General features: G+C 50.1%; 1 protein-coding gene across 1 annotated transcript in view; it reads left to right on the plus strand.

Annotated features, from left to right (window-relative positions):
• The window catches only part of VAT1L (vesicle amine transport 1 like), a 169,664-nt gene extending 164,452 nt beyond the window's left edge, over window positions 1-5,212 (plus strand). The window contains exons 8-9 of the mRNA XM_068993453.1: window positions 2,387-2,470; window positions 5,114-5,212. Of these exons, the coding sequence (XP_068849554.1) occupies window positions 2,387-2,470; window positions 5,114-5,212 (183 nt within the window). The remainder of the gene's footprint in view (window positions 1-2,386; window positions 2,471-5,113) is intronic.
• Window positions 5,213-11,425: the final 6,213 nt, after the last annotated feature.

Consider the following 11,425-nt stretch of genomic DNA (forward strand, 5'->3'; position numbering starts at 1 on the left):
GTGGGGTGACATTGCCTTTTCCAATCCCTAAGACTTACTGACTTAAAATAACTTCATGATCTCCGCTCCTGTGGGTGAGGAGTCTGGGCAGGGCTTAGCTGGGTCCTCCGGCTGCAGTCAAGTTGTCAGCCAAGGCTGTGGCCTCATTTCAAGGCTGGACTGAGGGAGGATCTGCTTCCAAGCCCTCCCATTGGCTGTCGGCAGGATCCAGAGCCTGGGGGCTTTTGGATGGAGCGTATCAGCTTCTCATTGGCTATTGGCTGGAGTTCTCCCTCCATTCCTTGCCATGGTGAGGGGCAGGGGCAGGGGTCGGGGGGCCCTCTCCATAGAGCAGCTCACATGACAATTTGTATCATCAGAACAAGAAAGCGAGAAGAGTCAGAGAAAGAGACAGACTGCAAGACAGAAGTCAGTCTTTTATAACCTAATCAGGAAGGGACATCCCATCACTTTTGCTATATTCAGTTTGTTAGAAGCTGGTTGCTGGGTCCAGCTCACATTTAATGGTGAGGGTGAAGGGGTTGTGGGGATACACACGGAGGTGAGTCCCAGGACGGGGTTGGGAGCAGTTTTAGAAGCTGCCTGCCACAATACTTAAAGATTTTTAGTAAACAGTAGCTGTCAGCACCAAAATATGAAAGCACTTGGAAAGCAATGCTCATCACAGAAATAGGAGAAACCTCCTGGATTATGTATCAGGGACAGGGAACTCAACAATCACATGATGCTATCAGTCTGCAAAAGAGTATGATTCTAACCAGCGCTTCCTTGTCCAAAGAACGCATTTAAAGATACATTGAATTTATAATGAACACTGGTTTGACAACAGGTTACCAGATAACAGGGTTTGGACATTAGAATTGAAAGGCGCCTATTTCCCCTACATAATGTTTTATATTTAAATCTCTAATTATTGTAGGATGCCCGTGTTTTTATGGAGATGTAAAGTTATGAACCTGGATTTTTTCATTTAACTGTATTATAAAGGCATTTAATCCTACTGCACAGTCTTTAAAACTAGCACTTTAACAGCCACAAAACATTTCCAATCAGTAGATATATGTCAGAACTTCGATTTACTTGACCATTCCCTTATTCTGTGACATATAAGTTGCTCCAATGTTTTGCCATTGAAAGCAATTGAGTATCTTTTCTGTGGTAATTTTTCCCCCATAACTTGAATTGTGTCTTTAGGACAAAAGTCCCAGAAAAGCAATTAGAATATGCACCTTTTAATGGCTCTGTCAAGTTTTCATTCAAACAGGAAGCTGGTTTTGGTTTTTCTATAAGCAAACACTGCTCCATAAACCCCAGATTGAGTTCCTCAAAGGCAGAGAGACACCCTAATTTATTTTAAAAAAATTTTTTGTGAATATTTATGGATTGAATGAATGCATAAACAAATTTGTTTAAAACTGAAACTTCAGGAAAAATATTTTAACTAGATCTGTTTCTTTAAAAAAAAAAAATCAAGAGATGTTGCATTCCCAGTTAGATTTTACTAAGAGATGTGGAGGATTTATCCGCACCAGCTTGGCGTTGTTGCAATTTTCTTCTTTTATTTCATCCTCCCAGCACCCCCGAGTATTCATTTTCCATACAGCAACAATGAAATGCTGGAAGCCTCCATCACACTCCGTCCACACCTGCCTTTGCAAAGGGGGCCCCCCGGAGGCGTCTGTGTGCTTGTCTGACAAGCCCTCATCATTTGAGGAGAAACAGGAAGCCCCCTCACTGGGGAAAATGCTAGTTCTGGAGAAGTCTCCATTTGGGTGGGAAAAATGTTCCTGAATGTAGTTCAACCTGGGTCATGGGCCATTTTAGCCAAACTGCGAATCAGATTATGTAACATTTGAGTAAGCTGGGGACAAATGACCCTAGAAAAATAATCTTACAATTTTCTCGGTCAAAATTTGCTCTGCCTAATGGGCCCTGACACTTTCTGCAGCATGTAACTCCACAGGCCTTTCCTCCCCAAGTTCTTTTTTCTTTTTTTTAAAGAAATGTTCCTCTTTTCATTTCTGGAGCTATCACTCTCATTTTTTAAGACCGAGGAAACCAAACTGCTTGCATAACAACGAAGGGTGTGAGTGACAACCAGAATTTAAGTTGGGAGCCAGCACCGGTTGAGCTGCTAAGCCTGGCCTGCAGCGCCCCCTGGTGAACAGCGAGTGGTTTGGCTTGTCCAGGCCCTCTTGTCACCTGGATGGCGTCGCCAACTCGATGGGCATGAGTCTGAGGAAACCCCGGGAGTCGGTGATGGACAGGAAGGCCTGGCGTGCTGCAGTCCACGGGGTCGCAGAGTCGGACACGACTGAGCGACTGAACGGAACTGAACTGAACGTCACGTCTCAGCTCACCAGCGCTTTGTCTCCCTGTCTCCCAGGTGAAAGAGGCTATGCAGCGGATCCACGACCGAGGGAACATCGGCAAGTTAATTCTGGACGTAGAAAAGACCCCGACTCCGCTGGTGAGTCAAAGGAGAGGCGTCTGTTCGCTGCGGCAGGAGAGGGTTTTCAGAGGCAGGCGCACGTGGCGTGGGGGAGAGCTCTCTGCTCTCAGCTTTCAGCGCTCTCAGCTCTCTGCTGGGGCTGGTAGGGGAGACCCCAGGTAATCGAGTGAGGGGTTAGTCACAGATGGGATGAACGCCAATAAGGAAAGGAAAAGGCTTCGGCGAGAACATTTCCAGAGCCATCCGAGGGCAGACGGGAGAGGACAGAAACCACAGCCCGTGCCTGTTACCCGAGCTCATTCTTGGCTACAGGTGGGAGGTATTCCTGGTAAAGGTTCATAAACTCACATTCAGACCCCCAACAGAGTGATGCCACCTGCCTCCGAGCAGCCTCCTGCTGGCTCCAGGGCTTTTGTTTTCTCTTACCAGGACCACACCCTTACATGTGGGGACCCCCCACACACACCCTGTCCCTAAGGAGTGAAGCATGTCACACACACATCCCAGACTCTCATGCAAGGGTCCCTTGAGGGGCTCTGCAGTGTGGCGGTCAACACGCAGACTGCCCCCAGGCTGCATGGATCCTGAGCCCTGCTCTGAACCCCTGCATGACCTGGGCGGTCGTTGTCACCCTGGCTTCAGCTCCACTGTCTGTAAACTGGATCTGAATATGCCCTCATAAGTCAGTTACAATGCCATGCATAAAACTTTTGTCTCATACAAACTAAATTCTAGGGAAGGTTTAACCAAGAACATACTCGGGAAGATTTTCGGTTTGTTTTCTCACATGTTTAGCTTTGGAGCTGCATCAGTGGTTGATAAAAGAAGAAGTAAAATCCTGGCATGTTTAGTCCAATGTGTATGCTTTAAAAACTGTTTCCTTGCTTTTGTAACCAGAATGTGGTTTGGGTATGATGGCCATTTCACACAATGAAGGACAGTTTTGTGAGAGGATATTTTACAACATGGAAGTGACTGATAACAACCTGGATATAACTTTTAAAATGCTTGCTAGGTCCCAGGACTGGGCCAGCAAGTGTTTGGAGGCAGATAAGGGGTCACGGTTAGGCTAGAATCGCAGGTCTTCTGTGCACCTGTGTTGTTTTTTAAACCCGTGACTCAGTCTATTTCAGTCCCATCAGAGGAGGGCGTCTAGCGCCTGGCTGGACCACTTATTGCTCTCAAGCACCGGAGTTGTTCCTGGCTTCCTGCCCGTCCATTATACCTGAGGTCCTGCTGGGTGGTGGGGCTGGTAGGAAGGCCTGCTTGACCACAGGCAGATTCTCAACAGGACAGGAGCTGCAAAGCCACCTTTCCGAGTGAAAGCCCAGGCTGGCCGTGGCAGGTGTCGCTGTCCTCGTTGCTGGAGCTCAGGGGGGCTTTCACCCCTGGGGCCTGAGCTGATGGCAGATGGGCACGTCAGACCTGCGGCCCGGGGAGCATCTCTTGGCGGGAGGGGCCTGTCCCTCCTGGATGGAGGGGAGGCTTGAAGGAGAGGCAGCCAGCGGTGAGGGTATTTCTAGGGAGGGCAAACGGCACAGGGTCTGGGCTCTGTGGGGCCGCGTCACTGCCCCACAGCGTGTGTCTGTGTGTGTGTGTGTGTGTGTGTGTGTGTGTGTGTGTGTGTGTTGGGGGGTGGGTGCAGCGAAGGGCTCCCAGGGGCACACTCTCCTGGCGGAACGGCCACCGTCAGAGCTCAGGGGGCGTCAAGGGCCCTGAGTCTGCCCCACTGAACCCACTGCAGGGCGCACACCCGCCACTCAAAACCATCTGGGCTACAAGGCGTGGGGGCAGCAGGCGGGCCGAAGGTGTGGAAGCGGACGTGCCTACACGCACCGGGAGCATCTGTTCTGTGGGGGCCTTCTCCTGATGCCGACGGGCAAGCACAGCGGGGCTCCGTCTCAGCAGCCTAGACGGAGCTGCTGCCCGCACACCCCGCGGCATCAGACGGCGCCGCCGCCCCGGGCCTGGCGTCTGCCCCGGCCCTAGAGAGGGCTGGCGACCTTCTCTGCAGCCTGCTGACCTCCGCTGCCTCACGCTTCCCGCTTACACGTCACCTGAGTCTCCCTTTGGACCGCTGCAAAACCGCCAGCAGTGGCTATTGCTACAGCTACTGCTTCATGGCTGTTGAGAAGAGAGAAGGCGGGGTGATGGACGTGCGGCACCTGGCACTGGGGAATGTGGAGCACGCAGCAATAAGGGAGAACTCTCACCACTGTGTGCTTGCTGCTCTGAAGTGTGCACTGCCTTCCTGCATGTGCCAGGCTCTGCGCCAGCTGCAGAAGAGAAAACAGAAGAAAGCAGGAGCCTGGGTCATCGTCCCTGTCGCCTGCAGTCCCCACAGCGGGGCAGGGTGTTATCTGTCCACAAGCCAGGTGTATGAATGGGACACGGTAGCCGTGGACCCGGGCCACAGAGGGGCAGTCACTACAGGGGGCCGGTTCCCATTCGAGAAGTCTGGGGAGGCTTCCTTGAGGAGGCGGGCTACGTGCTAAAGGAGAAGCGGGCATTGTGCGGGCAGGAGGGTGGAGCGGTGGAGCTCAGGGAGAAGGCCCTGCATTTGTCAGTGGCCGAGAGGGAAAGTCCAGCTCCAGGTTAGACCACGAGGGAGGGGGTGGTGCTGAGAGTCAGAGGCCGATCCCTGTTTCTGTTGGATTACAGATGGCCAACGACAGCACAGAGACCAGCGAGGCGGGCGAAGAGGAGGAGGACCACGAGGGAGACGGCGAGAACAAGGAGAGGATGCCCTTCATCCAGTAGCCCGCGGCCCAGGCAGGAGGACGGAGGGATGCTTTGGGAGAAGAGGATCCAGCTGAGAAAACCCTCCTGTGCCCCAGTGAACCAATGCTGTAGTCCAGCGCGTGTTGTGTTTGTCTGCTGTCAGCCGAGCTAAAAAAAAAAGCTGTTGATCACTGTTGTTTTTGAAATTAAGTGCCAAGCCCATATCACACAGTATTACGTCCCTCCCCCATCTGTGTATTTTACACTCTGCCCTCTTCTCTGTTTCAAAACCATCCATCTTTGGGTCCTTCTCGACAGTTCTAGAACAGCCTTGCAAATCGATACGAGCCCACAGGTCCGTCGCTTAGGAGGCCAGACGTGGGCAAAGACGAGTTTGGGTTGAAAGGTGTTATCTCAGAGCACCGTCCAGATCCGAGAATTCTTCAGGCCAGTGATCCTTTTTGCTGCCAGCCGCCCATGCTTCCAAGAGGAGCACTTGACAGTTTGGCCGGCAGAAAGAGGGTAGGCCGGGAGATGTTTTCACGAGCCCGTTAACTGTAGGATCTCCCCAAGTCGTACTCTCCTTCCTCCCACTGAAGAGGCAACCTCTTCACCTTCATTCAGGTGTTTCATGGTCAAAAGGTTGGAAGACCCTCCTCCCACCCTCTGATGCTCGATCCCTTCACCTGTTCTTAACCACAAACACAGGGAAAGAGATGTGCATTTTTCAGGACAGAAGATAGGTCAACAGCAAAGTGTGAGGACCAGCCACAGGGATTCCTCCTCTGAAACCCCATCACGAGAGCAAAACCCTCTCCCTGCTGTATAGATTCCATCTGAAGAAAGTGCCCCAGGTGCAGGACTGTTTCAAAGTCACTCCTGAGACCTGCCTCTCTTTGCACACTTGCCATGGCATTGCCCTTCTTGTTATTTTCATTTCCAGGTACTGGATAACCACCTTTACCATAGATTCCCCTTCTTCCCCAGGGAAGACCCCCTTCTTGAGTCCTATTTGGGGGGAAAAAATCAATGAGTATCTTTTTTTCTTGCCAAAGCATGTTCCTACATGTAACAAACTCTAGTGATACAAAAGGTTGATGTTTATTATCTGATGCCAAATGTGCGTTCCTCTCCTCTGAAATAAAAAACCATGGTGCAGACTCTTTGCAAGACCCTGCTTTTCAGAAATCAGGGGCCAAACTACTTGATTGCACAGCCTTGATGAACCTTCCAGCTCCCAAATTCCTAAGGAGCCCACCCCTAGCCCCACCCCACTTGACATGGCTTGAGGTGAACAATTCCTCTGGAGGAAGAGAAAGAGAATCAGTGAATCCACGGAGATGGGGGGTGGGGGGGGTCCTCATCACCTTCTCCCAGTCCTGTTGCCCCAAGGGGTCGATTCCATCACTAGCAAACCAAGCTGGGGACACAGGAGCCCGCACGGTTAGCATCCCAACTCACCTGCATTCTGCAAGACACCAGAGGGCTCCCACATTGCCCGATCTCTCCACCACTGAGCCTTAGGGTAGAACCCACTCTTTCCTCAAGTGATGGCATTGAACACATCTCAGCAATTACCTGTTTTATTCTCTAAGTCCCTTTGTAACAAATGTCACCTCCCTGAACATGTGCTTTTTTCCCCCTATCTTAAGCTTCTGATGATGACTTATTTATGCCAAATATTTATCTGAAAGAAGTGTCTCCTCATTGTATGTACATGTAAGCTATGAAGATGAGAAAGGGTGATGCCATCTGATGAGCAAAGGGACACGTGTATCTCAAAAGAAGATGCCAACATCAGCTTCTCTCCCTACCCCAGGACACGCCAGTATTCCAGGTCTTGGCCACGTCAGAAAGATAACATAGAGGTTGTATTCCCCCCTCTCCCAACACTTCTGCTAAATGCTGTGCTCCTGGTCATGTTTCTGCCACAGCCAAGTGTTCCATGAGGTCTTAAGAAGAGCAGCTACCCAAGTGACATTCCTGGTGAGCTAGACAGAAATAGCATTTGCATGGGCTGGGGGAGCAGATACCCGTGAGCATCCCAGGTCTCTTCTCTGGCTGGGGAAACAGAACTGTCCGTTCAGAAGCCAAATGCCCTTTGTTATGTCCAGCAGATTAGCATGAAAAGACCTTCTTCCCCAAGTCTGTGTTTTCAACTTTAATCACAAATTGTGCTGGTGAGTTAAAGAAAACCCTTTTGTCTCCGTGAAATACAGAAGGAGAAGAGGAAACTAGTGTTTGACCAATAAGATCAACTAATGCCGTGAAGACCGGGGCGGGGTGGGGGCGGAAATTAAGGTATCAAAATTAACCGTTTAACACTCTTGTTGGAAGCATCTTTGCCGCCACGTGGTTGTTTTCCTGAAGGAAGTGTACAGAATGTCTCAGGTTGCCTTAAAGGAACTGTGCCGGCTTCTCCGTAATGTCAGCTCGATACGAGGGAACTGAAGCATTGTCTAATGTATCTGTGGCTTTAGAGCTTTCATTATATTGTGCCTACAAAGCAAATCATGTTTACATTAAAAAACACAAATAAAAGTATTCAGCATAGCATAACCTTGCCTGGCATCGGTTATTCTACATACATAGTTGTTGCAAAGACAGTCCTGCTATTAAACACAAGGCACCAGTGGCTAAAAAAGAAAATACATATATATAAACAAAACATGTCCAAGAAGAATCATCTGTTGAGGGAACTAAAGGCTACATAGAAAAAAATAGGAGTTGAGATGAGACGAGCCTTTAAAGGGGCTTCTCTGGTGGCTCAGATGGTAGAGAATCTGCCTGCAATGCAGGAGACTGGGGTCCAAACCCTGGGTCAGAAAGGCCCCCTGGAGAAGGGAATGGCAACCCACTCCAGTATTCTTTCCTGGAGAATCCAGTCCACGGAGTTGCAAAGAGTCAGACACGACTGAGCAACTGAGCAACTAAGCACAAGCTTTGAAAAAAGGCATTTAGCTTCCCTCATGCTGAGTATATATACATGCACACACACAACTTGTATATATATGTATATATAAATACACTCTCTTGCCCTCCCAACAACCTAAGAAGTGCAGTCCATCGCTATGCCCATTTTACAGGTGAAAAAACTGAAGACAGGTTTTGCACCAAGATCACACAGCTAGGAAGTGGTGGAGCCAGGATTTAAAGCCACAGTAGAATGCTTGCCCTTACCTGCCCCATATGCTTCCTGGCTTAAATAAGCGGTAACATACAATGCCAGAGAAGGCGATGGCACCCCACTTCAGTACTCTTGCCTGGAAAATCCCATAGGCAGAGGAGCCTGGTGGGCTGCAGTCCATGGGGTCGCTAAGAGTCGGACACGACTGAGCGACTTCACTTTCACTTTTCACTTTCATGCATTGGAGAAGGAAATGGCAACCCACTCCAGTGTTCTTGCCTGGAGAATCCCAGAGACGGGGAAGCCTGGTGGGCTGCCGTCTGTGGGGTCGCACAGAGTCGGACATGACTGAAGCGACTTAGCAGCAGCAGCAGCAGCAACATACAATGCGCTTCAAGTTACCGTCCCTTCTCACTAGAAACTCTTCAGGGATTCCCTTTCCTCTGACTTCAAGGATACATTTGGCAATTTGTTTTGTTTTGCAGCAAATAATATGCACATCGAGAAGCATTTTTGTGGTCCAGCCTATGATCCAAGTGTACAGTGAAGTGCTATTTTAAACCTCACACATCTCAACCATTTTCATTTTCATGATCAAATCAATATCCTCAAGGTTATCAAAGAGATGCACAGAAGTGAATCTCCAAGGGCAAAGGTTTTGTGAAGGAGGAATTCATGATTAGGGAGGCTTCTTCCTTCCTTCTTGGTAGGAAGCCCAAAATATTGGAGCTAGGTCGCATGTTAATAAAATGCCACATACATAAACTTGAGTTAACAAGGCAGAAAAGTTAGTCACATTGTGCGTGGAAGTCTTACAAGATCAGTGTGCAAAGGACTTTCTCGTTCTGTTCTCACTTAATGCTCCTGTACTCCGCGTAAGGCTCATGGCCTCGCATAGCCAGCGTTGGTGTGCCGTCACAGGGAAACCCAGTTCAGCAAAAAACGGCAACATAAATGAGAACCCGAGTCTTCACTTGCAAATCTGAGAGTGGGGAGCAGGACCTGTGGCTGGAAACAAAATTCTTTTCAGCCGCGTGGACGAAGGTAGACCAGAAAGGGAGGCAAAACTTTCACATGCCATTTGGGGCAGAGGAAAACATCGGTGCAAAAGCAAGGAGGTGGGATCACTGAAGGGCATTTTGGCAGGATGGGGAACAGAACCCTGCAGCTGAAATACATGCTCCCTGTGTGGGGCTGGAGTGCGGCTGGAGAAAGGCATGAGGCAAAGTCCAAACAGGGCACGGAGGTCTTTGAATGCCAAATGAATAATCTTGGATTTCCAGGGGAGGGAACAAGGGTGTGCAGTGGGGTGACATGAGAGCCTGGGGGTGTGGGTAAAAGTAAAAAGTAAAATGTTGCTCAGCCGTGTCCAACTCTTTGCGACCCTGTGGACTGTAGCCTACCAGGCTCCTCCATCCGTGGGATTCTCCAGGCAAGGATACTGGAGTGGGTTGTCATTTCCTTCTCCAGGAGAGAAGTTACTACCTGTCTGTTAATGAAAGAAAGGAATGTCTCAAAAATCAGAGAATGGCACCAGGCCCCTCACCCACAAGATGTATTTTGAGATAATCTTTGCACCAGGCGAGTCATCCTGGGCCATAAAACGATTGATTTGAATCTTGTAGAAAGGCAGATTCAGTTCAGTTCAGTCGTTCAGTCGTGTCTGATTCTCTGCGACCCCATGAACTGTAACACACCAGGCCTCCCTGTCAATCACCAACTCCTGGAGTTTACACAAACTCATGTCCATTGAGTCAGTGATGCCATCCAACCATCTCATCCTCTGTCGTCCCCTTCTCCTCCTGCCCTCAATCTTCCCCAGCATCAGGGTCTTTTCCAAGGAGTCAGTTCTTCGCATCAGGTGGCCAAAGTATTGGAGTTTCAGCTTCCACATCTGTCCTTCCAATGACACCCAGGACTGATTTCCTTTACAATGGACTGGTGGGACCTCCTTGCAGTCCAAGGGACTCTCAAGAGTCTTCTCCAACACCACAGTTCAAAAGCATCAATTCTTCAGTGCTCAGCTTTCTTTATAGTCCAACTCTCACATCCATGCATGACTACCCAAGCTGTTCCCTCTGAGCTGCCCGCCTCGGCAGGACTCTCCGCCGTGCCCCAAGCACATGACCGTGGCCTTTCTGAAGACACACAAGACTGCGGGCATGATGGTGCAGAACATCCTGTTCCGTTTCGCCGAGCGCCACAACCTGACGGTGGCCCTGCCACACCCCAGCTGCGAGCATCAGTTCTGCTACCCGCGTAACTTCTCGGCGCACTTTGTGCACCCGGCCACGGGGTTGTGGGAGGTGATTACAAAGGGCAAACGTGGGGCTCAGTGGGAGGAGGGAGAGGAGAGGAGCCTGAAGGTGATCCAGAGGTGGATAGCAAGCCCCTTGATTTCTTTGCCCTGGTTTGGGTCCTCCAGAATCAGACACTGAAACAAGGATTTGAAAGTCAGCAGACACCCTGGGAGGTGACCCCAAGAAGCACAGATGGCGGGAAGGGATATAAGACCGGAAGAGGAGAAGCCGCTTCGGGTGCGTCTGTGAGCAAGTGACTACTGGAGGAGACCTACAGCTAACTCACCTGGGGAAGAGGATGCATTTCTCCATTCACTTCCAAGCATCACTGGACGAGAGCAGCTCCTAACAAGTGTGCTGATTCCCTGACGCTCTTCCACCTTGGACAACGGGTCTAGAGGACGGGCAGGAATGGACACCAAGGGGTTTCCCTGGCAGCCCGGTGCCTAAGACCCCATCCTCCCGATGCAGAGGGCCTGCATTCAACCCTTGCTCAGGGAGCCAGACCCACGGCCGGCAAATGGAGATCCCACATGCCACAACTAAGACCCAGTGCAACCAAGTAAATAATATTAAAAAAAAATGCAATGTTTTTAAAAAAGAAATGTTACACCAAGATACGTAACACAGATTTAAAGAGGCAATGTTAGGGGGCAGAGGGTGGGGCAAAGCAGAGGGTCCGACTCTGATGGAAGACGATGGGGAGGAAAGTGCACTCGGGGGAGGGGACGGCTGAGTGCAGTCTCTCTCTTTTTCTGACAGTACCAGGGAGCATGAGGTCTTAGTTCCTTGATCTGGGACCAGCCCCACGCCCTCTGCATTGAC

This window comes from Capricornis sumatraensis, chromosome 20, assembly GCF_032405125.1.
Source record: "Capricornis sumatraensis isolate serow.1 chromosome 20, serow.2, whole genome shotgun sequence".
NCBI lineage: Eukaryota > Metazoa > Chordata > Mammalia > Artiodactyla > Bovidae > Capricornis > Capricornis sumatraensis.